The following is a 27,387-nucleotide window of genomic DNA, read 5'->3' as shown; positions in this document are numbered from 1 at the left end:
GAGAAAAGAAGGAAGGAAAAGAAAGACTTGCATCTTTATAGCACTGTTCACAACCTCAGGACGTCCCAAAGCGCTTACAGCCAATGTAAAGTACTTCTGAAGTGTAGTCACTGTTGTAATGTAGGAATCGCGGCAGCCAATTTACGCACAGCAAGTTCCCACATACAGCAGTGTGATAATGACCAGATAATCTGTTTTAATTATGTTGATTGAGGGATAAATATTGGCCAGGACACCGGGGATAACTCCCCTGCTCTTCTTCGAAATAGTGCCATGGGATCTTTTACATCCACCTGAGGGAGCAGATGGGGCCTCGGTTCAACGTCTCATCCGAAAGACAAATCAAGGATGAAGAAATGTCAAATAAAACAAAAGAAACAAACCCTCAACTTAAAAGTAAGGCCCTCACTTTGTGCTAATGGGGGAACCCTGAGATATTGCCCAGTTACACAGGTAAGTCAACTCAGACACAGTCCATACCTCATAGTTTGAGGACTAAAATACAAAAAAGTCATTTTGTATTGATATCTCACCATGCAGACAGCAAGCGAGCTTACCCGAGTCTGAATGAAATTGATGTTTGCTCCTGCAAAAATCTTGTGAACTTTGGCATTTTGTGACTCTGTAACAAACAATAATAATATTTAACTGGACACTTTCTTAGTGTCGCAAAGTAAACCAGGAAGTGCGCCAGGAAGCTTGATCACACCAGTATCCCTGATGGAAGCAGACATTTGTGCTACCATGAACATTTAAGAGAAAATAATGATCACCTACAGCATGTTAACTGTACTATGCATGTCACACACTCCTTATTTGGGCATCGCTATTCTGCCGGGCCTCAAGATGACGCCTTAATGGTATTTCCCCATTATAAAGCTATGTGTCATACTGTCACGCCTGCAGCTGCACGCCTCTACCACTAGATGGTGCCACATCGGCTCCGGAGCTGCCGATGCCCATACCTTTGTTTCATTCGTTCACTCAATGGGGGCACTGCTGGCAAGGTCAGCATTTATTGCCCATCCCCAATTTCCCTTGAGAAGGTGGTAAGCCACCTTATAGAACAGAGTGGCTTACTAGGCCATTTCAGAGGGCAGCTAAGTCAACCACTGGAGTCACATATAGGCCAGAGCAGGTAAGGGCGGCAGATTTCCTTCCGTAAAGGACTTTAGTGAACCAGACGGGTTTTTACGACAACCCAGTAGTTTCATGGTCACCATTACTGACACGAGCTTTTTATTCCAGATTTATTTAATCGACTGAATTTAAATTCCCCAGCTGCCATGATGGGATTGTGAACTCATGTCTCCAGATTACTAGTCCAGTAACATAACCATTGAGCTACCGATACTGACAGGAACACTCGTGCACTCTGGGAAATTTGCTTTATCCTGAATCTGTGTGAGCAATGCCACGGGGCCACCAGCCGAAGATGAATAATGACAGAAATGTAAACAAAATGAAGGAAAGGAACGGGAAATCCCAGGGAACAGGTGAAAATCAGGTGATAGCAATATTGGATCAGCATCTTCTGGGATTTCCGGCTATAAAAGTCCTGCAGATTTAAAATCACTTTACCTTTAATGCAAATAGTATTCAGAAGGAACCGGAAAAAAAAAAGGGTGATTGTACTAGTGATGATTCCATTCGGGGAAAATGAGCTCACGTTGCCCATTTGATCGGCAGAAGACACTAAATGCGAAGTCTGGAATTACTAAGTTACTGCAGTGCCATTACCTGGATGAACTCGGCTCCTTGTCGAATCATTCTCCAAAGTTCCTTGGATTGCAAAGCCAAACGAAACGACGAGATCAGAGGATGGGATGTAGGCGATGGTGTGATAACTAAACAATGAAAGTCGGCAAATAAAATCAGGTTGCTTGTGTCACACAGTCATCGTCGCTGCTTCCTAGCTTGCATGTGGACGGCAGATTTAGATATTAGTGCGATTGTCACATGCACTGTAACATCCGACCAATTGATTACTGTATCTTGAGAATGACTAAACGTCACAATGATTTACATCTCAATGACTTGTATTTTAAGGTAATATGTAAAACATGAAGCTGTGATTCGTGATGTCATGCATGTGTAATGTATGCACCTGTGAGTAGGCTCACAGCTTTCTGGAGCTGTTTCATTGGGGGTGGCTTAGCCAGTCATGTGATGTTCACAAGACTCAATAAAACCCCAGTCAGTTGAGTCTTGGTCATCTACGATGAGATATGCAGTTGTGAGCCTAGTGGATGAACTGGTAATGCGTAGAGTGGTTGTTAAATTTTTGCTAATAAACCAACTGATTGGAAAAACTGCAAATGTAACGCTCCTATTTAAAAAAGGAGGTAGACAAAAATCAGGAAACTATAGACTAGTTAGCCTAATATCTGTGGTTGCGCAAATGTTAAAGAGTCCATTATTAAAGAAGCAGGAGCAGAACATTTGGAAAAGCAAAATTCAGTCAGGCAGAGTCAGCATGAACTTATGAAGGGGAAGTCATGTTTGACAAATTTGCTAGAATTCTTTGAGGATGTAACAAACAGGGTGGACAAAGGGGAACCAGTGGGTGTGGTGTTTTTGGATTTCCAGGAGGCATTTGACAAGGTGCCACATAAAAGGTTACTGCACAAGATAAAAAAATTACAGGTTGGGGGTAATACATTAGCATGGGTAGAGGATTGGCTAAGTAACAGAAAACAGAGAGTTGAGATAATTGGTTCATTCTCGGGTTAGAAACATAGAAACATAGAAAACAGGTGCAGAAGTAGGCCATTCGGCCCTTCGAGCCTGCACCACCATTCAATATCATGACTGATCATTCACCTCATTCACCGCTTTCCTGCTTTCTCTCCATACCCCTTGATCCCCTTAGCCGTAAGGGCCTATCTAACTCCCTCTTGAATATATCCAATGAACTGGCATCAACAACTCTCTGTGGCAGGGAATTCCACAGGTTAACAACTCTCTGAGTGAAGAAGTTTCTCCTCATCATCCTAAATGGCTTACCCCTTATCCTTAGACTGTGTCCCCTGGTTCTGGACTTCCCCAACATCGGGAACATTCTTCCTGCATCTAACCTGTCCAGTCCTGTCAAAATGTTATATTTTTCTATGAGATCCTCTCAACCTTCTAAACTCCAGTGAATAAAGGCCCAGTCGATCCAGTCACTCCTCATATGTCAGTCCAGCCATCCCGGGAATCAGTCTGGTGAACCTTCGCTGCACTCCCTCAATAGCAAGAACGTCCTTCCTCAGATTAGGAGACCAAAACTGAACACAGTATTCCAGGTGAGGCCTTACCAAGGCCCTGTACAACTGCAGTAAGACCTCCCTACTCCTATACTTAAATCCTCTCGCTATGAAGGCCAACATACCATTTGCCTTCTTCACCGCCTGCTGTACCTGCATGCCAACTTTCAATGACTGATGTACTATGACACCCAGGTCTCGTTGTACCTCCCCTGTTCCTAATCTGCCACCATTCAGATAATATTCTGCCTTTGTGTTTTTGCCCCCAAAGTGGATAACCTCACATTTATCCACATTACACTGCATCTGCCATGCATTTGCCCACTCATTTAACCTGTCCAAGTCACTCTGCAGCCTCTTAGCATCCTCCTCACAGCTCACACCGCCACCCAGTTTAGTGTCATATTACACTCAATTCATTCATCCAAATCATTAATGTATGTTGTAAATAGCTGGGGTCCCAGCCATGAGCCCTGCGGTACCCTACTCGTCACTGCCTGCCATTCTGAAAAGGACCCGTTTATGCCGACTCTCTGCTTCTCGCCTGCCAAGCAGTTCTCTATCCACATCAGTACATTACCCCCAATACCATGTGCTTTAATTTGGCACACCAATCTCTTGTGTGGGACCTTGTCAATCAGTAATCAATGGGGTGCTGCAGGGATCAGTGCTGGGACCGCAACTATTTACAATCTATATTGACAAGGTGGATGCAGAGAGGATGTTTCCACTGATAGGGGAGACTAGAACTAGAGGGCATAATCTTAGAATAAGAGGCCGCCCATTTAAAACAGAGATGAGAAGAAATTTCTTCTTTCAGAGGGTTGTGGATCTGTGGAATTAGCTGCCTCAGAGAGCTGTGGAAGCTGGGACATTGAATAAATTTAAGACAGAGATAGACAGTTTCTTAAACGATAAGGGGATAAGAGGTTATGGAGAGCGGGCAGGGAAGTGGACCTGAGTCCATGATCGGATCAGCCATGATCGTATTAAATGGCGGAGCAGGCTCGAGGGGACATATAGCCTTCTCCTGCTCCTATTTCTTACGTTATATTCTTATGTAACTAGTTCTGAACAGCAATGTGATGTAATGAATTCTTAAGCAAAGGAAATACATTACATTATGTCACTGAATCTCCTTCACTTTCTATTCATAACAGCTGATGAACAGATGCAACAGCACACTCTCAATTGCATTGTTATCAGTAGGCAATGGGAGACCAATGGGGTGGGAAACATTACTCATATGAACCAATCCATTGAGATCCCTCCTTTTACATCTGTGTCTGCTGGTGAGAAAGTCAACAAGCAGAATTTCTTCAGTACTTTTAAGAAAGTAAAACTTGCCAAGGCGCGTAATGAGACAAAAGCTGACACCGAGCCAAAGAAGGAGCGAGAAGGACAGGTGAGGGAAAACTTGATCAAAGAAGCAGGTTTTTAGAGGGGTCTTAAAGGAAGAGAGAGGTGCAGAGGCGGAGAGGTTCATAACATAAGAACATAAGAACATAAGAATTAGGAACAGGAGAAGGTCATCTAGCCCCTCGAGCCTGCTCCGCCATTCAACAAGATCATGGCTGATCTGGCCGTGGACTCAGCTCCACTTACCCGCCCGCTCCCCATAACCCTTAATTCCCTTATTGGTTAAAAATCTATCTATCTGTGATTTGAATACATTCAATGAGCTAGCCTCAACTGCTTCCTTGGGCAGAGAATTCCACAGATTCACAACCCTCTGGAAGAAGAAATTCCTTCTCAATTCGGCTTTAAATTGGCTCCCCCGTATTTTGAGGTTGTGCCCCCTAGTTCTAGTCTCCCCGACCAGTGGAAACAATCTCTCTGCCTCTATCTTGTCTACCCCTTTCATTATTTTAAATGTTTCTATAAGATCACCCCTCATCCTTCTGAACTCCAACGAGTAAAGACCCAGTCTACTCAATCTATCATCATAAGGTAACCCCCTCATCTCCGGTATCAGCCTAGTGAATCGTCTCTGTACCCCCTCCAAAGCTAGTATATCCTTCCTTAAGCAAGGTGACCAAAACTGCACGCAGTACTCCAGGTGCGGCCTCACCAATACCCTATACAGTTGCAGCAGGACCTCCCTGCTTTTGTACTCCATCCCTCTCGCAATGAAGGCCAACATTCCATTCGCCTTCCTGATTACCTGCTGCACCTGCAAACTAACTTTTTGGGATTCATGCACAAAGACCCCCAGGTCCCTCTGCACCGCAGCATGTTGTAATTTCTCCCCATTCAAATAATATTCCCTTTTACTGGTTTTTTTTCCAAGGTGGATGACCTCACATTTTTCGACATTGTAGTCCATCTGCCAAACCTTAGCCCATTCGCTTAACCTATCTAAATCTCTTTGCAGCCTTTCTGTGTCCTCTACACAACCTGCTTTCCCACTAATCTTTGTGTCATCTGCAAATTTTGTTACACTACACTCTGTCCCCTCTTCCAGGTCATCTATGTATATTGTAAACAGTTGTGGTCCCAGCACCGATCCCTGTGGCACACCACTAACCACCGATTTCCAACCTGAAAAAGGACCCATTTATCCAGACTCTCTGCTTTCTGTTCGCCAGCCAAATCTCGATCCATGCTAATACATTTCCTCTGACTCCGCGTACCTTTATCTTCTGCAGTAACCTTTTGTGTGGCATCTTATCGAATGCCTTTTGGAAATCTAAATACACCACATCCATCAGTACACCTCTATCCACCATGCTCGTTATATCCTCTCAAAGAATTCCAGTAAATTAGTTAAACATGATTTCCCCTTCATGAATCCATGTTGCGTCTGCTTGATTGCACTATACCTATCTAGATGTCCCGCTATTTCTTCCTTAATGATAGTTTCAAGCATTTTCCCCACTACAGATGTTAAACTAACTGGCCTATAGTTACCTGCCTTTTGTCTGCCCTCTTTTTTAAAACAGAGGCGTTACATTAGCTGCTTTCCAATCCGATGGTACCTCCCCAGAGTCCAGAGAATTTTGGTAGATTATAACCAATGCATCTGCTATAACTTCTGCCATCTATTAATACCCTGGGATGCATTTCATCAGGACCAGGAGACTTGTCTACCTTGAGTCCCATTAGCCTGTCCAGCACTACCCCCCTAGTGATAGTGATTATCTCAAGGTACTCCCTTCCCACATTCCCGTGACCAGCAATTCGTGGCATGGTTTTTGTGTCTTCCACTGTGAAGACCGAAGCAAAATAATTGTTTCAGGTCTCAGCCATTTCCACATTTCCCATTATTAAATCCCCCTTCTCATCTTCTAAGGGACCAACATTTACTTTAGTCACTCTTTTCCGTTTTATATATCGGTCAAAGCTTTTACTATCTGTTTTTATGTTTTGCGCAAGTTTACTTTCGTAATCTATCTTTCTTTATTGCTTTCTTAGTCATTCTTTGCTGTCGTTTAAAATTTTGCAATCTTCTAGTTTTCCACTAACCTTGGCCACCTTATACACATTGGTTTTTAATTTGATACTCTCCTTTATTTCCTTGGTTATCCACGGCTGGTTATCCCTTTTCTTATCGCCCTTCTTTTTCACTGGAATATATTTTTGTTGAGCACTATGAAAGAGCTCCTTAAAAGTCCTCCACTGTTCCTCAATTGTGCCACTGTTTAGTCTGTGTTCCCAGTCTACTTTAGCCAACTCTGCCCTCATCCCACTATAGTTCCCTTTGTTTAAGCTTGGTACGCTCATTTGAGACACTACTTCCTCACCCTCAATCTGTATTACAAATTCAACCATACTGTGATCACTCATTCTGAGGGGATCTTTTACTCGGAGATCGTTTATTATTCCTGTCTCATTACACAGGACCAGATCTAAGATAGCTTTCTCCCTTGTAGGTTCTGTAACATACTGTTCTAAGAAACAATCCCGTATGCATTCTGTGAAGTCAAGGCTATCCCGTGCGATTTGATTTGACCAATCGATATGTAGGTTAAAAGCCCCCATGATTACTGCCGTTCCTTTTTCACATGCCTCCATTATTCCCTTGATTATTGTCCGCCCCACCGTGAAGTTATTATTTGGGGGCCTATAAACTATGCCCACCAGTGACTTTTTCCCCTTACTATCTCTAATCTCCACCCACAATGATTCAGCATTTTGTTCATTCGAGCCAATATCGTCTCTCACAACTGCCCTGATATCATCCTTTATTAACAGAGCTACCCCACCTCCTTTCCCTTCTTGTCTATCTTTCCGAATTGTCAGATACCCCTGTATGTTTAATTCCCAGTCTTGGCCACCCTGCAACCATGTTTCTGTAATGGCCACCAAATCATACCCATTTGTAATGATTTGTGCTGTCAACTCATTTACTTTATTTCGAATGCTGCGTGCGTTTAGGTAGAGTGTTTTAATACTAGTTTTTAAACCATGATTTTTAGTTTTGACCTCTTCTGCAGCCCCTTGATATTCATACATATTGTCCCTTCCTATCACCTTGTGGTTTACACTTACCCCAGTGCTACTCTGCTCTGTTGCCTCCTGCCTTTTGCATTCTTTCTTGGGGTCCTGTTCATCTGAGCTCTCACCCACTCTAACTAGCTCAGAGCCCTCTCCTGGGCTCCGATTACTCCTCGCATTGAGACACTGAGCTTTCAGGCTTGCCTTTTTATTACACTTTGACCCTTTAGAATTTTGCTGTACAGTGGCGCTTTTTGTTTTTTGCCTTGGGTTTTTCTGCCCTCCACTTTTACTCATCTCCTTTCTGTCTTTTGCTTCTGTCTCCATTTTGTTTCCCTCTGTCTCCCTGCATTGGTTCCCATCCCCCTGCCATATTAGTTTAACTCCTCCCCAACAGCACTAGCAAACACTCCCCCTGGGACATTGGTTCCGGTCCTGCCCAGGTGCAGACCGTCCGGTTTGTACTGGTCCCACCTCTCCCAGAACCGGTTCAATGCCCCAGGAATTTGAATCCCTCCCTGCTGCACCACTGCTCAAGCCACGTATTCATCTGAGCTATCCTGCGATTCCTACTCTGATTAGCATGTGGCACTGGTAGCAATCCCGAGATTACTACTTTTGAGGTCCAACTTTTTAATTTAGCTCCTAGCTCCTTAAATTCGTCTCGTAGGACCTCATCCCTTTTTTTTACCTATATCGTTGGTACCAATGTGCACCACGACAACTGGCTGTTCACCCTCCCTTTTCAGAATGTCCTGCACCCGCTCAGAGACATTCTTGACCCTTGCACGAGGGAGGTAACATACCATCCTGGAGTCTCGGTTGCAGCCGCAGAAACGCCTATCTATTCCCCTTACAATTGAATCCTTATCACTAACGCTCTCCCACTCTTTTTCCTGCCCTCCTGTGCAGCAGAGCCAGCCATGGTGCCATGCACTTGGCTGCTGCTGCCCTCCCCTGATGAGTCATCCCCCTCAACAGTACTCAAAACGGTGTATCTGTTTTGTAGGGGGATGACCGCAGGGGACCCCTGCACTACCTTCCTTGCACTGCTCTTCCTGCTGGTCTTCCATTCCCTATCTGGCTGTGGACCTTTCACCTGCGGTAAGACCAACTCGCTACACGTGCTACTCACGTCATTCTCAGCATCGTGGATGCTCCAGAATGAATCCACCCTCAGCTCCAATTCCGCAACGCGGTCAGTCAGGAGATGGAGGTGGATACACTTCCCGCACACGTAGTCGGAACGTGTCCCCGAGTTCCCACATAGTACAGGAGGAGCATATAACGTGACCGAGCTCTCCTGCCATGACTTAACCCTTAGAAGGAGGGAATTCCAGAGCTTACAACATAGATGGATGTGTGCTCGGCTATCAATGGCGGGATGAAGGGACTAGGGTGATGCACAAGAGCCCAGAATTGGAGCAATGCAAATTCTTGGAGAATTGTAGGTCCGGAGGAGGTTGCAGAGATAGGGAGGGGCGAAGCCATGGAGGGATTTGTAAACAAGGATGAGAATTGTAAATTTGAGGCATTGCTGGACAGAGAGATATTCTTGGAGAGTTATATTCTGGAGGAGGTCACAGAGATAGGGATTTGAACACGAGGATAAGAATTTTAATATGAAGGTGTTGCCTAACCGGGAGCCAATGTAGATCACCGAGCACAGGGATGATGGGTGATTGGGGTCTGGGTGCGGGTTAGGATGAATTTTGGATAAGTTCAAGTTTATGAAGGGTGGGAGTCCCGCCAAGAGAGCATTGGAATCGTCGAGTCTGGGGGTAACAAAAGCACAGAACTTTCTTTTCAGCTTTCCACAACTGCCTGTACTTAAACAAATGAAAATGGAGCCAGGTTAACCTTTGACCCTTGTGGTCAGTGAGGTAGGAAATGCTAAGGAAGGAGACACCCTCCAATTCTCTCAAGCACACAGTGATAGCATTGAGCACTTGGGAGACCAACTACACTTGTGTTCTGTTCCCAAGAGCTCCCTCTGCTGGAACACAATATCGTCCAGCAGCAGAATCAAAAAAAGCATGCCCGTTGCTCAAATGAATCATTTCTAATTCCCATTATAGCCACCCTTGCGACCTCTCTAAGCAATGCTCGCTTTAAGCTGCGGGGCTGTGCAGAGGTCTGGAGCTCCCGTGCAATCGGCTCACCGCCTTTTTAATGCAAAAACCGCAGATGCGAGGGTTGCTGAATGGGCCACACGGCTTGTTAAAGGGGCCACACGGCCTGTTAAAGGGGCCACACGGCCTGTTAAAGGGGCCACACACGGCCTAAAAGAAATCCAGAGGGAACATTGTCTCTAAGTAGGATTGCTAATGTAGTGTCAATTAGTTTATGCCACAGTGCATACCAATTAAAAATGCCCTCTAATTACATAGGTTAAACACCACAGAAACAGGTCATTCAGCCCAACATGTCTATGCTCCACACGAGCCTTCTCCCACTCTGTTACCTCTTCCAACCTTGCCCTGTATCACTCTATTCCCTTCTCCCTCATGTATGCCTGAAGCCTCCTCTCAAATGCATCAATGCTATTTGCTTCAACCACTCAATGTGGCAGCATGTCTTCACATTTTCGCCACTCTCTGTGTAAAGAAATTCCTCCTCCGTTTCATTATTTGACATAAAAACTTGCTAAACTGCCCAAAACCATCTCACGGTGGACAATACTCAGGAGAACGGCTCCATCACATTTGAACCCAGATCCGAGCGCTGGAAGCACAATGTAGCAAATCCAGGTCAACCAAAATCTTTTAAAGGATTAGTTTTTAAATATGTTGTGTTGGGCAGTATGTTGATGAATGTGGTGTTCACCTCATCAGAGCGGGCTGGAATCAAACACAGCTTTGAGGAGAAGGATGGACAGACTGTGCTTCAAGCTCCGATGTTACTCACCTGCCGCAGGCTATCTGGGAAACCTCTCCCTGGTTATGTTCTACCTTTTGGAAGGTGGTCACGTCAGTTGTTGCGCTCAGTCCCAGTTGTCCGGAGCTTCCATCGCCGCATGTGAACACATTTCCATCCTGTAACAAGGGGACATAATGTTATAATTACAGCTTGGCCATTCAGGAGTGAAGTCATGAAGCACTTCCTCACACAAGGGGTAGTGCAATCTGGAATTCTCTCCTTCAAGTTTGGGACATGACAGGCACCATTATAAATGCAAGTTTGTTATTTTCTATTTCAATTCAGCCTTAAAAAATGTATACCAGGCTCAATCTGAAAATATAACAGTGCTCATCCATAGAGATGCGTTACTCCCTACAATGGGACCGCATCTTCCACAGGATACGGAAGGGACGCAACTCAATGTTCTATTGCTCATTGAGTTACATCGTCAACACCACAGCAACTGGACATTAGGACATCCCATGTCTGTCACTATAGCAACTGTACATTAGGGCATCCCATGTCTGTCACTATAGCAACTGAACATTAGGACATCCCATGTCTGTCACTATAGCAACTGAACATTAGGACATCCCATGTCTGTCACTATAGCAACTGGACATTAGGACATCCCATGTCTGTCACTATAGCAACTGGACATTAGGACATCCCACGTCTGTCACTATAGCAACTGAACATTAGGACATCCCATGTCTGTCACTATAGCAACTGAACATTAGGACATCCCATGTCTGTCACTATAGCAACTGAACATTAGGACATCCCATGTCTGTCACTATAGCAATGAACATTAGGACATCCCATGTCTGTCACGATAGCAACTGGACATTAGGACATCCCATGTCTGTCACTATAGCAACTGGACATTAGGACATCCTATGTCTGTCACTATAGCAACTAAACTTTTCCGCTACACATAATTAAACCGCCAACAATAACTTGCATTTATATAGTGCCTTTATCATAGAAAAACAGCCTACAATGCTTAAGGGAAACCAATGACAGTTTAGTGATAGAATTGTTCTTTAACTTTATACTCAGAGCAAAATGTACCCCTTGGACCTTAATCGAGGCCCAGGAGTCGGCCCATTCTATAGACAGTATTAGCACATTGAGGGTTATCAGTGCAGATGTTTCGAGCAAATGGCCAGAGGAACAGGCCGGGGATTTCCGTCTCCAGGGGCGATGGTGCACTGTGTGGTGGAGTGAGACTACCGGCTGATCCAGGCACTGACCTCGGCAAATTTTCCGGGTCAGCCTCATTTAAATATTATCGGGTCGCCTCATGCCAGCATTTCCACCTGCACTGCGGAGCCCCCCTGTGGTCATGCAGGAGGGGAGTGGGGGAATTTGGGGGAGGGGGGCGGGCGGGGAAATGGATCCTGCTGCAGGGCTCCAAGAGACAACCAGCCTCCCTGACTGTTGCCCTCTGGCTAACTCCGCTCTCAAAAGGAAATGACACCGAAACAGCGACAGTGTTAGAATGTCCCTCACTTCAAATATGTTTCTCTGGTGCCACTCAATCTTTCCTGTTGCCGAGTAACACTTTCCTCATCTACACAACCGGTAACACCACTGGACTGTCAAAGGTGGAGGGAAACCTTTCGGTTTTACTGGAGTACCTTTCTGACATATCAATTTGCGTTAACTACACTAATGTCTTTTTTGTATTTACCTCCTAAAATAAACTGGTAGTCAATTTATCACTTAACTTCTAAAATATCTATTAAAAAAATCATAAGATCATAAGAACTAGGAGCAGGAGTAGGCCATACGGCCCCTTGAGCCTGCTCCGCCATTCAATAAGATCATGGCTGATCTTCTATCTCAACTTCACTTTCCTGCCCGATTCCCATATCTCTTGATTCCCCTAGTGTCCAAAAAACTATCTATCTCAGTCTTGAACATACTCAACGACTGAGGCTCCACAGCCCGCTGGGGCAGAGAATTCCAAAGATTTGCAACCCTCTGAGTGAAGAAATTCCTCCTCATCTCAGTCTTAAAAGGCCAACCCTTTATCCTGAGAATATGGCCCTTCGTTCTCCAGCCAGAAGAAACTATCTCTCACCATCTATCCAGACAATGCCCCTCAGAATCTTACATCTTTCAATGAAATCACCGACATTTCTTCTACACTCCAGAGAGTATAGGCTCAATTTACTCAATTTCTTCTCATAGGACAAGCCTCTTATCTAACTTGCCAGCTACTATGGAGAAGGCCACAATAATTGTATTGGCTGAGAGCATTCTGTAATGTATGTACCCGTGAGTGCGCTCACAGGTTTGGAGAGCTGGTGAGTTGGGAGTGGCTTAGCCAGTCTTGTTCACAAGACTCAATAAAACCCCAGTCAGGGTTCAGGGGATCCACGATGAGGCAGGTGGTTGTGAGCCTGGTGGATGAACTGGTAATGTGTCGTGTGATTGTTAAACCTTTGACAATAAAACAACTGGTTCTTAATAGCAATGCGTTGCTATGAATTCTTAAGCAAAGAACCTATGAAGCAGACACATTACACATACCTTTGTTAGTACAGCAGTATGTTGATTCCCACAAGAGATGTATGTGGCATTGAGTTTCTTCAGTTGCTTCACACGGCATGGACTGACTTTATCTATTGAGACAACAACCAGCTTTAATAAAGGAGATTCCTGCTCGGCATTTGGCACTTTTACCATCCAGTAGATGGGAAAATCATGGCACACTGCTTCAATCAAACATCAGTAACGTACGCCCTACCAAACCAGCACAAGAAGAAGGGAAGAAAGGAGGAAAGGTTTAAGGGCTAGTATGTTCCTTTTGGGATATTTTGGGTTTTTTATTACATGCTTTTTTAAAAATGCCACCCATCACAATGCTCATAATTTTTCTACAATCACTTGGATAGTGGGGAGGGCAGAAATCCAATTAGTTATTACTCATTAGCAACAGTGCTCCTTTCACCCTGCTGAATCAACTACATTGTCACTTAAACTGGTCTAAATTTGAGGTGGAAGGACGGAAAGGTCCCACAATCCTCATCTATGTGGCTCCGTCTGGACTGTGTCCTCTGCAGACACAAGCCAGGCTCCACCCGGTGCCCCAGGGAAAGCCCCCAGAAACTTTGAGTGATGAGCTGAGGCAAGGGCGGAGACGGGCGATGTTACAGAGCTGGAAATAGGCGGTCGTAGTTCTGCTGTGGATATGTGGTCAAAAGCTTGTTTCAATGTCAAATATGACAAAGATTGCGAGCAGTCTGGTTCAGCCTCAGACAGAAGTTGGGGAGAGGGATGGAGTCAGTGGCTAGGGAACGGAGTTTGTGGTGGAGACCGAACACAGTGGCCCTGAAATCCCGGCCTTCCCGGGAAGGCGTCGGAAAAGTCGGTTTTCGGCGCGCAATGTGCATGTGCTGAAAACCGGCTTATCCGACCTGTTAAGTTTCTGGCTTGACAGATTCTCCGCAGATCGGGAGCGAGGATATTTGTAAGTGCAAATTTCCGATATTTACGCATACAAATGTCTTCAAAAATGTTGCGCCTGCATAGCCTACTTTTACAGGCAATAGTGTTTTAAAAAACACAAAAACACATAAAAATAAAGTTATGAAAACATATTTTATCATTAAAAACCCTCCCCACAACGGTAAATTTATTTTAAAAAATTTTTTTTTTTTTAAATCGGGAAAATATATATTTTTTTAAGACATTAATAACTTTAATTTAAAGGAATGCAGTGTATATTTTCTATTTTTTTGTTAGTGTTTTGGATGTTTGGGGCTGTTTCTCAATCAATGTAATCGGAGTTCAGGATCTTTTAGAACTCCTATTACTATGATACTTTCCTGATTGGCTGCCCAGAGCCATGTGACTCCAGCTCGAGGCCTGCGCACATGTGGGCGTGCACACACTGCGACTGGCAGTCAGGAGAGGCCTCAGCATCGGAAAGTCCAACGTGGGCAGCAGCTTAAGGTAGGTGCGTATTTTTTCTCTAAAATGCCCGCGGGAAGGCCAACACGGAATTTCAAGGCCAATGGCTTTAGTCTTCCCAATATTCGATTGGAGAAATTTTCTGCTCATCTAGAACTGGATGTCGGACAAGCAGTCTGACCATTTAGAGACCGTGGAGGGGTCGAGAGATGTGGTACTGAGGTAGAGCTGGGTGGCATCACCGTAAACATGGAAACTGACGCTGTGTTTTTGGATGGTGTCGCCAAGCGGCAACATGTAGATGACAAATTGGAGGGGGCCAAGGATAGATCATTGGGGGACACTAGAGGTAATGATGTAGGGGCAGGAAGAGAAGCCAATGCAGGTGATTCTCTGGCTACGATTTGATAGCTAAGAATGGAACCAGGTGAGTGCAGTCCCACCCAACTGGACAAAAGGTGGAGACGGATGGTGTGGTCAACCGTGTCAAAGGCTGCAGACAAGTCAAGAAGGACGAGGAGGGATAGTTTGCCTTTGTCACAGTCGCAAAGGATGTCGAGGCTCAAAGCAGCAGCACCAGTGGACAAGAAGCCCGTTCCATTTCGATCGATCCTGATCATCCCTTTACTGGCATCCGACTAACCGCTAGAAAGAAACGCGCCCCGGTGTGCTCTTACTCTCTGTGTCCTTGAGCCCCAGCTGTCCGTGATCGTTCTTCCCCCAACCGAACACCGCCCCCGAGAGAGACAGGGCGAAGCTGTGTCTGCCCCCTGCAGCGATCTGAGCCACTGGGATCCCAGTCAGGGAGGTCACACGTTGGGGACGTAGCTGGGTGTAGATACCTTCACCAAGTCCCAGTTGCCCGTAACTATTCTGTCCCCAGGAATAGACGGCGCTATCTAAAGAGATTGGACAAACATTTTAATTAGAAATCCCAACGACCGGCATGATGCTGAAAGTTTTGATTTATAAATGATAACGTGTTACCTCTAGAAAGAGCCAGTGAGTGATAGCGGCCACATGTAATCTGCACTATCGGAACTCTAAATCCTTCCACTCTCCTGCAAATGAAAGACATTTTTTTTCAACTCTCCTGTTAAAGTATGTGAAGGGTGTGCGACTGAGTACAGCGTTACAGGGGCCAGTGTTGGTGACAGATTCCGTTTCATTTCTACCGCACGCCGGAGCGTGATTCCCGCTGCTACCATTTATGATGGTTGGTGTTTGAAGGAGTAGGACATGGCACCAAACATCTCCTCGGTGGTTCCGGTGCTTCACAAGGTTTCCATCCTGTGAAAAACCAGCGGTAATGTGTTGCTATTCCAATTCCGACTGTTTAATAATACCAAGTCAAGTCATGGTTAACACCCATTGGTCCTGTTTTTCCATCGGCACCTGTTACTTCCATTGGAACGATTTGTTGACTAACCATAGTCATCAATCTCTACCTTCTTCTTCTTCTCCTCTTCTTCAATGAGTCTACAACAGACCCAGACATGACATGAGGAAGACGCCACCCAAGCACATTACACTCACCACACGTCGGGTCTCAAATTACTCACACATTGTATCCATCAATGTAATGACAGAAATCTATCGAATTAACCCACATTAATTGCTTCCACCATTTCCCAAGGGAGCCTGTTCCATAGATTGACCACTCGCTCATTGAAATATTGTTTACACAGATTAGTTTTGAATTTTTCCCCCTTCAAGCACAGGCTGTGTCCTCTCGCTCGACTGTCCTGGACAAGCGGAAAGTTCCAGCCTGATCTCAAAGTTATTGGGCTGGATTTTCACATTTCCCACCCGCACGGTACGGCGGGACCCGGAAGTTCGGGTTTCCCAGCACGCTTGTGTGCGACGTAAAGGGTGGGCTTCCAGTCAGGCAGTGGTTTCCAAGCCGTGGGGGGAGGTGGGGCCGTGCCGGCTCTCTACAAGAGCACTTCAGCCAGTCCCACTCCCCCACCCTTTCCCCGTAGCCCTGCACATTTTTTTAATTCAAATACTTATCCAACTCCCTTTTGAAAGCCACAATTGAATATACCTCCAACATCCTCTGAGGCAGTGCATTCCAGATCATAACCACTCGCTGCGTTAAAAAGTTTTTCCTCATGTCGCCTTTGGTTCTTCTGCCAATCACCTTAAATCTGTGTCCTCTGGGTCTCAACCCTTCTGTCAATGGGAACAGTTTCTCTCTTATCTACTCTATCTTTGAACACATCTATAAAATCACCTCTCAATCGTCCCTGCTCTAAGGAGAACTCTCCAGTGTATCCACGTAACTGAAGTCTCTCATCCCTGGAACCATTCTTGTAAATCTTTTTTGCACCCACTCTAAAGCCTTCACATCCTTCCTAATGTGCGGTGCCCAGAATTGGACACAATACTCCAGTTGTGGCCAAACCAGTGTTTTATAAAGGTTTATCATAACTTCCTTGCTTTTGTACTCTATGCCTCTATTTATAAAGCCCAGGATCCCAGATATTTTTCAATCGCTTTCTCAACCTGCCCTACCACCTTCACCGATTTGCGTACATATACCCCAGGTCTCTCTGTTCATGCACCCCCTTTAACATTGTACCCCTAGTTGCTTCTCTTCATTGGCTGTAAAGTGCTTTGACACATCCTGAGGTTGTGAAAGGTGTTATATAAATGCAAGTACTTTCTTTCTTTTCCAGGTATAAAAGCTGGCTGATAGGGAGCACTGGCCAGGGACTCATGGGTCCGCTGTCACTGATTTTCTCATTTAAATTGCTGACCAGCGCTCCCACCGAGCTCCACTTTTGACCAGGATCATGCGACTGGAAAACTATCCCTAGTACGCCATCCCCGACATAGGCTGATCCCTGCTTCCCAAGGAGCACCTAGGATTGGTATATCCCGTCCCAATCCGATGTAAACATGCTTTTCCAAGAGGGAGAATGACTGGCCGCTGAGAGATATGGAAATGTCGCTGGTAATGTGAGCAGTTGATAGTGAGTAGTGCTTGGTGTTTTTTTTTAATTTATGGAATGTGGGCGTTGCTGGCAAGGCCAATGTTTATTGCCCATCCCTCATTGCCCTTGAGAAGGTGGTGGTGAGCGCCTTGGTGTTTGAACCGTTGCAGCCTGTTTGGTGAAGGTATTCCCACTGTGACTTTGTTGTAGCAGTTTGGTACAACTGAGTGGCTTGCTGGGCCATTTCAGAGGACAGTTAAGAGTCAACCACACTACTGTGGGTCTGGAGTCACATATAGGCCAGACTGGGTAAGGACGGCAGATTTTCTTCCCTAAAGGACCAGATGGATTTTTACAACAATCCAGTTGTTTTATGAACACCATTACTGGTATTGGCATTTTTTTGCCAGATTTATTTAACTGAATCTAAATTCCCCAGCTGCCATGGTGGAATTTAAACTCACTTTATCTGTTGTTTTGCCTTTATCATGGTTACGGGTGGGGTGGATGTTACATATGCAGACAATAGATATACTCTCGGTGTAGTCACTGTATAGTTGCATAAGATGGAGATTTGTTTACCTGTCAATAAGATTTACACTGTGTATATACTATGCTGGCACCACTAGAGGATGCAACCGGGGTTTCCTGCCCTGGTGACAGGGGCTGTATAAAAGGGTAGCCACCATGCGGCTGCCTCACTCTGGAGTTACGAATAAAGGACCAAGTTCATTACAGTTTGAGTACAACACATTGCCTCGTAGAGTCATTCATAAGTACATTACAGACATAATAGTGGAGAGTATATATTGTGATACACAAGGTATCGCAATCGGGTGGGACAGGCTCAATGGATCAGATGGTCTTTACCTGTCCATCAGTGTTCACATAAGAACATAAGAAATAGGAGCAGGAGTCGGCCATACTGTCCCTTGAGCCTGCTCCGCCATTCAATAAGATCATGGCTGATCCGATCATGGACTCAGGTCTACTTCCCCCCACCCCCCGTTCCCCATAACCCCTTATCCCCTTATCTGTTAAGAAACTGCCTATCTCTGTTTTAAATTTATTCAACGTCCCAGTTTCCACAGCTCACTGAGGCAGTGAATTCCACAGATTCACAACCCTCTGAGAGAAGAAATTCCTCCTCATCTCAGTTTTAAATGGGCGGCCCCTTCTGAGACTATGCTCCCTAGTTCTAGTCTCCCCCATCAGTGGATCCGGAATATTTGTCCAGACCTCTGGATTACTCGTCCAGTAACATAACCTGTACGCTACTGTTCCCTCTGGTATGCCAATAACCAGTTGTTTTTATTTCCAGACCCTCTCGAACATTCCGTCAAAGAATAACAGAAGTAATACAAGGAAGACCTCGGAATGCAATTGCTATGATATGCTTATTCCCAATAGGGCACCATCTAGTGTTCAGTTAACTACATGCAGGCACAAGCTTCTCAGGTAGTCGACTTATTTCTTCATACCTTGGACGTGAAACGATTCTCTGGCAGTCCCCATTGCCCAGTTGTCCATAAGTTCCAGCTCCCCAGCCAAAGACAGATCCATTTTCACAAAGAGCCAAGGTATGGAGCTTCCCGCAGGCCACACGGACAATCTTCTGCGTATTTAGAGCACTTATCTGAGCTGTAAAATAAACAGCATACGAACATAAATACGAACAATGAGTCTCGGGTCCATCAAGCTTGTCCCACACAATTGCGATACCTTGTGTATCACAACATATACACTCCACGCCACCCGATACCATGTGATCTCCAGGGCGAGGCAAACAAACATAAAAAACCCAGGCCAATTTGGGGGGAAATTCCTCTCTGGACCATCTAGGCGATCGGAAGTAGTTCAGGAGATCACCCTGGTCCTGAATTTCCTGCAGTACCGACCTTCTGTAAGAGGTGATCTCCACCCCAGCCAGAAACAGATCCAGCTCTCACTTGAAGGAATTCAGTGAATCCTTTGCATGAGATGGCAGCCTGTTCCAGAGGTCCACTATTCTCTGGGAAATAAACCCCTCCAGACATCTAACCTAGATCTGGCCTCATGCAACTTGAAATTGCGATGCCTGGTAATGTATGTGAAACGCATATATTATTCACTACGATAATTACACTGACCAATGAATGGCCAATAAAAAATGTAACTACATGGATAAGAGGTTTATTACGAGATCCTTTCTGATACTGTTTCATTTGATTCCAGAGTCACTGTCAATGGTATAGTAACAGATTTCAAACATACCTCTAGTCCTCTCAGCAGTCTGGGCACCAGTTCAAAGCCACATTTATTCTACAGAAATTGAGATTAAACATTTCACTACTTATCCTCCATACTTTCACCGCATTCATATGGCCATCTCTGCAGTTGAGTTTAAGAGGGGGAGACTGGAGATTTGAGAGTGCTGACATTCTACTCAATGGCTGCTGGGTTAAAAGTGAAACACACGGATTCTGACAATATCTCACTTTGTCTTATTAGGTTCTTAAGGGGAGAAATTTGAGGTGTTTGCGCCTCCCGTTAGCACCCCCAGAGGGCACTAACGAGGCGCAAACCACTCTTCGCACGGGCGCGGTGCTGCGACCGACTCCCGCGAAATTCCACGGGGATTTAGTGGCGGCGGTAATCAGTAACACCCCGCTTCGATCCGTAGCGCCCCGCTCCCACCCGTAACGCCCGCTCCGACCCGTAACGTCACGCTCCCACCCGTAACGCCCGCTCCGACCCGTAACGTCACGCTCCCACCCGTAACGCCCACTCCCACCCGTAACGTCACGCTCCCACCCGTAACGTCACGCTCCCACCCGTAACGCCCGCTCCCACCCGTAACGCCCACTCCCACCCGTAACGTCACGCTCCCACCCGTAACGTCACGCTCCCACCCGTAACGTCACGCTCCCACCCGTAACGCCCGCTCCCACCCGTAACGCCCGCTCCCACCCGTAACGCCCGCTCCCACCCGTAACGTCACGCTCCCACCCGTAACGCCCGCTCCCACCCGTAACGTCACGCTCCCACCCGTAACGCCCGCTCCCACCCGTAACGTCACGCTCCCACCCGTAACGTCACGCTCCCACCCGTAACGCCCGCTCCCACCCGTAACGTCACGCTCCCACCCGTAACGCACGCTCCCACCCGTAACGCACGCTCCCACCCGTAACGCCCGCTCCCACCCGTAACGTCACGCTCCCACCCGTAACGCCCGCTCCCACCCGTAACGCCACACTCCCACCCGTAACGCCACGCTCCCACCCGTAACGCCCGCTCCCACCCGTAACGTCACGCTCCCACCCGTAACGCCCGCTCCCACCCGTAACGCCACGCTCCCACCCGTAACGCCCGCTCCCACCCGTAACGTCACGCTCCCACCCGTAACGCCCGCTCCCACCCGTAACGCCACGCTCCCACCCGTAACGCCCGCTCCCACCCGTAACGTCACGCTCCCACCCGTAACGCCCGCTCCCACCCGTAACGCCACGCTCCCACCCGTAACGTCACGCTCCCACCCGTAACGTCACGCTCCCACCCGTAACGTCACGCTCCCACCCGTAACATCACGCTCCCACCCGTAACGCCACGCTCCCACCCGTAACGTCACGCTCCCACCCGTAACGCCCGCTCCCACCCGTAACGCCACACTCCCACCCGTAACGCCCGCTCCCACCCGTAACGTCACGCTCCCACCCGTAACATCACGCTCCCACCCGTAACGCACGCTCCCACCCGTAACGCACGCTCCCACCCGTAACGTCACGCTCCCACCCGTAACGCCCGCTCCCACCCGTAACGCCACACTCCCACCCGTAACGCCACGCTCCCACCCGTAACGCCCGCTCCCACCCGTAACGTCACGCTCCCACCCGTAACGCCCGCTCCCACCCGTAACGCCACGCTCCCACCCGTAACGTCACGCTCCCACCCGTAACGTCACGCTCCCACCCGTAACGCCCGCTCCCACCCGTAACGCCACGCTCCCACCCGTAACGTCACGCTCCCACCCGTAACGTCACGCTCCCACCCGTAACGCCACGCTCCCACCCGTAACGCCCGCTCCCACCCGTAACGTCACGCTCCCACCCGTAACGCCCGCTCCCACCCGTAACGCCACGCTCCGCTGGCGATACAACTTCCCCCAGAGCAGTAAATCGTTTTCGCCTGGCCGATACTTTTGCACTCCTTCAAAAGTTAGCACCCTGTGACCCAATCTCTAGTCCTACAGAATTTGAAATTTGAAAAATTACTACCACAGGGAGTAGCTGAGGCGAATTGCGTCGGTGCATTTAAGGGGAAACTGGATAAGCATATGAGGGAGAGGGATATGCTGATGGGGTGAGATGAAGTAGGGTCAGAGGAGGCTGGTTTGGAGCACATACACTGGCATAGCCCAGTCGGGCTGAATGGCCTGTTTCTGAGCCTTCTGTCCCAGGTACAATGACAACATGCGCAGAGCTGCTGTCAACACTTCCTGCTTCAAATAAATGACACCCTGTTTGTTTTGTGAGTTTTGCGCTGTACATAACCCAGTTTCGAGATTGGAAATCAAAACTGCTGCACAGGAAACCCCCTGGGAATAGCAACTGTGAGAGAAAACGAAACTGATGAACTGGGAACTTGCCGTTCCCTGGTCCTTGTCTGGGAAATTAATTGCGTTAAATTGCCATTGGCGAGTTTAATCAAAATAACCGTTAACTTTGGCCACAAGAGAGCAATATGCCCCAGACTCGGGGCGGGGGCGGTGGATTAAAAGTGTTTGGAACTGGGGGGGAAAGGGATGAAATGCAGAAATGTGAAACTATCTTAAAGCCTGTGGGACGAAGGTGAGGGTGCTCACCCCTTCCCCTCTGCCCCGCTCAGTCTCAATGCTTACCGAGGGGACACTCGCTCCTCTTCCTCCCAAGTTGCCCTTTCCCGTTAACGCCGCTGGAAAACACGGTGCCGTCGGCCAGGAGATACACCGAGTGCCCATCGCCACAACACACTTCCTTCACCGCCCGACGCCGTAAGCATTCGATTTCTCGCGGCTCGGAAAGGACCAGGCGATGCCCCCCCTGGTCGCGCAGTCCCAGCTGAGCAGACGCACCATCTCCCCAGCAAAACATCTTCTTCTCTGCCGCACCGCCCCCGCTCTGGGCAGCTCGGGCAAGGGCTGGCTGGTCCCTCTGTGCCCCAGGAGCACTGGGGGAGACTGACTTACAGCAGGCCAGCCAGTCTCATTTGGGCAAGCAGACAAGGAAGCGATCTCAGTATCTCTGATGCATCCTGCCTGCTCGCTGCAGGAATGACTCCAGCAATTCACCAACGGTGTTTTTTATAAACATTCATTCACGTGATGTGGCCGTCGGCCAGCATTTATTGCCCATCCCCAATTGTCCTTTGAGAAGGTGGTGGTTTTACAAATAAAAAACAACGGTTTGCATTTATATAGCGCCTTTCACGACCACCGGATGTCCCAAAGCGCTTTACAGCCAATGAAATACTTTTCAAGTGTGGCCAATTACTGCAATATAGGAAACACGGCACACAATATGATAATTAGCAGATAATCTGTTTTTCGGATTGTGGATTGAGGGATAAATATTGGGCAAGTCTCCAGGAGAACTTTCCTGCTCTTTCCAATAATACACCCACCCGAGAGGGGCAGACAGGGCCTCGCTTTAACATCTCATCCAAAGGACCGCACTTCCTCACAGTGCAGCTCCTCCCTCCTCCATCATCATCATCGGCATAGGCGGTCCCTCGAACGAGGATGACTTGCTTCCACACGAGTTCACAGATGTTTCAATGAAGGACCCGATGTCCCAGTCCTGAACTCGAAGGGTGGAAGATGCCTGTGCGTGGTTTTGTTAACGTGTGGCGACCATTGCACATCAGCCACCACACGGGCTTGCCAGAGCTAGGCCTCTATCCAGTGGCAAGGGTTGAACCAGGACGACTGGAGACCTGTTCTGCTGCACGGACCTAGTGCGCGCAGTGTGTGCTGCCCCTGGGCCCTCGGCTCTTCTGGTGATCGTGACGGAAGTTCCCTCCTCCAGCACTGCACCAAAGCACCGACCCAGATTATGTGCTCAGGTATCTGGAGTGGGGCTCGATGGATTGGAGCAGACGTGCTTAAGTGTAATGTGAGTACCACAACATTGTAATCAATGAGTCAGCGCTGTGGGAAACTTCAGTGCAATACTGAGGGAGCGCGGCGTTGTCGGATGGAAAAGATCCCATGGCACGATTTGAATAGGGTGACCACACGTCCCCGTTTTCCCGCGACGGTCCTCGGGCGAGGGATTGTGTCTCCCGGGAAAACACCGTCCCCGGCAAAGTCCCCGCTCCCGGAAACTTGTCCCTGAATACACACGGGTTCAAATCAGGAGCCACCTGACCCCGAGGTTTACTGTGGGCGGCCAATCAAGTGGGCAGGGCTGAGCGACAAGGCTGGTTCCAATTGGTGGGAGGGATGTCAATCTCCTGTTTTCAGCCAACAACAACAACAACAACTTGTATTTATATAACGCCTTTAACATAGTGAATCGTCCCAAGACCCTTGAGAAATTAGGGCAGGTGACCAAAAGCTTAACAAATCAAATTAAAATTCTGTTACCTGCTGTAACGTTGCTCTCCAATCCCTCCGGTGTCCACCTGTGCAACAGCTCCACAACTATTTTTGTTGAAACTTAAATCAAATGCCCCCTTTTGACAAGAGCACCAGAACCCACAAATGAACAATTTTAAACTTTAACGAAACCTTAAATCAAATTAAAATTTGGTTGCCCCGTCCTCATGGCCCGACCCTCCCCGACACCATCTGAGACTCCTCCCCTTCCTCACAGCCTGACCCTCCCCCACCATTCGGGGTCGCGGAGCATGCTCTGATCCGGCTCCCGGGATACCCACACCGACCGGCTTCAATCCCCGCTCATTAATCCGGTTACCAGCGGCCCCCGCTACTTGGACATTTTGGCTTCGGGGTCGATTTCTGTTCAACTGAATTTCACAAAACTGTCTGGGGATTTGGTGGGAGGGATGGGAAGGGTGGGAGTTGGGGGGGGGGGGCGGAACATGTGTACGATGGCCACAGGGCTTGATTTCTGCATAAATTAACATCAAAATTCTCATCCTTGTTTTCAAATCCCTCCATAGCTTCACCCCTCCCTATCTCAGTAATTTCCTCCAGCCCCACAACCCCCCGAGATGTCTGCGCTCCTCTAATTCTGCCCTCTGGAGCATCCCTGATTATAATCTCTCAACCATTGGTGGCCGTGCCTTCTGGTGACTGGATCCTAAGCTCTGCACAAGATAAAAGTTCACGGAGTTGGGGATAATATATTGGCATGGATAGAGGATTGGCTAACGAACAGAAAACAGAGAATAGGGATAAATGGTTCATTCTCGGGTTGGCAATCAGTAACTAGTGGGGTGCCGCAGGGATCAGTGCTGGGACCCCAACTATTTACAATTTATATTAACGACTTGGAAGAAGGGACTGAGTGTAACGAAGCCAAGTTTGCCGATGATACAAAGATGAGAGGAAAAGCAATGTGTGAGGAGGACACAAAAAATCTGCAAAAGGACATAGCCAGGATAAGTAAGTGGGCAAAAATTTGGCAGATGAAGTATAATGTTGGAAAGTGTGAGGTCATGCACTTTGGCAGAAAAAATCAAAGAGCAAGTTATTATTTAAATGGAGAAAGATTGCAAACTGCTGCAGTGCAGCAGGACCTGGGGGTACTTGTGCATGAAACACAAAAGGTTAGTATGCAGGTACAGCAAGTGATCAGGAAGGCCAATGGTATCTTGGCCTTTATTGCAAAGGGGATGGAGTATAAAGCAGCAAAGTCTTGCTACAGTTATACAGGGTATTGGTGAGGCCACAACTGGAATACTGCATACAGTTTTGGTTTCCATATTTACAAAAGGATATACTTGCTTTGGAGGCAGTTCAGAGAAGGTTCACAAGGTTGATTCCGGAGATAAGTGGGTTGACGTATGAGGAAAGGTTGAGTAGTTTGGGCTTCTATTCATTGGAATTCAGAAGAAGGAGAGGTGCTCTTGTCAAAATGTATAAGATTATGAGAGGGCTTAACAAGGTGGATGCAGAGAGGATGTTTCCACTGATAGGAGAGACGAGAACTAGAGGGCATAATCTTAGAATAAGGGGCCGCCCATTTAAAACTGCGATGAGGAGAAATTTCTCCTTGCAGAGGGTTGTAAATCTGTGGAATTCGCTGCCTCAGTGAGCTGTGGAAGCCGGGACATTGAATAAATTTAAGATAGAAATAGACAGTTTCTTAAACAATAAGGGAATAAGGGGTTATGGAGAGCGGACAGGGAAGTGGACCTGAGTCCATGATCGGTCAGCCATGATTGTATTAAATGGCGGACCAGGCTCAAGGGGCCATATGGTCTTCTCCTGCTCCTATTTCTTATGTTCTTATGTTAAACCTCTCCACCTCTCTGTCCTCCTTCAAGATGTTGCTTAAAATCTACCTCTTTGACCAAGCTTTTGGCCACCTGCCCTAATTTCTCAAGCGTCTTGGGATGTTTCACTACGTTAAAGGCGCTGTATAAACACAAGTTCTTGTTGTTGGTTGAAAACAGGAGATTGACATCCCTCCCACCAACTGGCCTTGCCGCTCAGCTCCGCCCACATGATGGACCGCCCACAGGACAGCTCGGGGTCGGGTGGCTCCTGATTTGAACCCGTGCGTATTCGGGGACCAAGTTTCCTGGAACGGGGTCGTTTCTGGGGACATTGTTTTTCCTGGGGACACAGTCCCTCGTTCCAGGACCGTCGCGGGAAAACGGGGATGTGTGGTCACTCTATTCAAATCGTGCCATGGGATCTTTTCCATCTGACAATGCCGTGCTCCCTCGGTATTACACTGAAGTTTCCCGCAGCGCTGACTCATTGATTACAATGCTTTGGTACTCACATTACACTTAAGCATGTCTGCTCCAATCCATCGTGTCCCACTCCAGGTACCTGAGCACATAATCTGGGTCGGTGCTTCACTGCAGTGCTGGAGGAGGGAGGAGCTGCACTGTAAGGAACATCCCCAGCTTCGAAGCACTGACCACACTCGACCAGCTCCCTTGGGCGGGCCACATTGTCCGCATGCCCGACACAAGACTCCCAAAACAAGCGCTCTACTCGGAACTCCTACACGGCAAGCGAGTCACAGGTGGGCAGAGGAAACGTTTCAAGGACACCCTCAAAGTTTCCTTGATAAAGTGCAACATCCCCACCGACACCTGGGAGTCCCTGGCCCAAGATCGCACTAAGTGGCGGAAGTGCATCCGGGAGGGCGCTGAACACCTCGAGTCTCATCGCCGAGAGCATGCAGAAATCAAGCGCAGGCAGCGGAAGGAGTGTGCGGCAAACCAGACTCCCCACCCACCCTTTCCTTCAACCACTGTCTGTCCCATCTGCGACAGAGACTGTATTTCCTGTATTGGACTGTTCAGCCACCTGAGAACTCACTTTTGGAGTGAAAGCAAGTCTTCCTCGATTTCGAGGGACCGCCTATGATGAAAGCGAAACCCTGTCTGCCCCTCTCGGGTATTATTCGAAGAAGAGCAAGAAAGTTCTCCTGGTGACCTGCCCAATATTTAGCCCTCAATCCATATCCCGAAAAACAGATTATCTCTAATTATCCTATCGGCTGCTATGTTTCCTATATTGCCGTAATTGGCCACACTAGAAAAGTACTTCATTGGCTGTAAAGCGCTTTGGGACGTCTGGGCGTCGTGAAAGTCGCTCTATAAATGCAAACCTTTGTTTTTTTATTTGTAAAACCACCTCCCTCTCAAAGGACAATTGGGGATGGGCAATAAATGCTGGCCGACGGCCACATCACGTGAATGAAAGTTTATAAAAAAAACACCGTATGGACTGTGAGATTGGTGAATTGCTGGAGTCATTCCTGCAGCGAGCAGGC

General features: G+C 47.4%; 1 protein-coding gene across 1 annotated transcript in view; it reads right to left on the bottom strand.

Annotated features, from left to right (window-relative positions):
• Positions 1-22,719, bottom strand: part of LOC139250259 (probable E3 ubiquitin-protein ligase HERC6) — an 80,348-nt gene extending 57,629 nt beyond the window's left edge. The window contains exons 1-8 of the mRNA XM_070872761.1: positions 22,326-22,719; positions 18,931-19,090; positions 15,498-15,571; positions 15,188-15,409; positions 13,128-13,219; positions 10,593-10,720; positions 1,741-1,847; positions 558-622 (exon numbers count right to left, since the gene is read on the bottom strand). Of these exons, the coding sequence (XP_070728862.1) occupies positions 558-622; positions 1,741-1,847; positions 10,593-10,720; positions 13,128-13,219; positions 15,188-15,409; positions 15,498-15,571; positions 18,931-19,090; positions 22,326-22,557 (1,080 nt within the window). The 5' untranslated portion in view covers positions 22,558-22,719. The remainder of the gene's footprint in view (positions 1-557; positions 623-1,740; positions 1,848-10,592; positions 10,721-13,127; positions 13,220-15,187; positions 15,410-15,497; positions 15,572-18,930; positions 19,091-22,325) is intronic.
• Between the last annotated feature and the right edge of the window lie 4,668 nt (positions 22,720-27,387).

This window comes from Pristiophorus japonicus, chromosome 2 (assembly GCF_044704955.1).
Source record: "Pristiophorus japonicus isolate sPriJap1 chromosome 2, sPriJap1.hap1, whole genome shotgun sequence".
NCBI lineage: Eukaryota > Metazoa > Chordata > Chondrichthyes > Pristiophoridae > Pristiophorus > Pristiophorus japonicus.
Note: the sequence above shows the minus strand (reverse complement) of the source record. Positions and strands in the feature narration are given on the sequence as shown.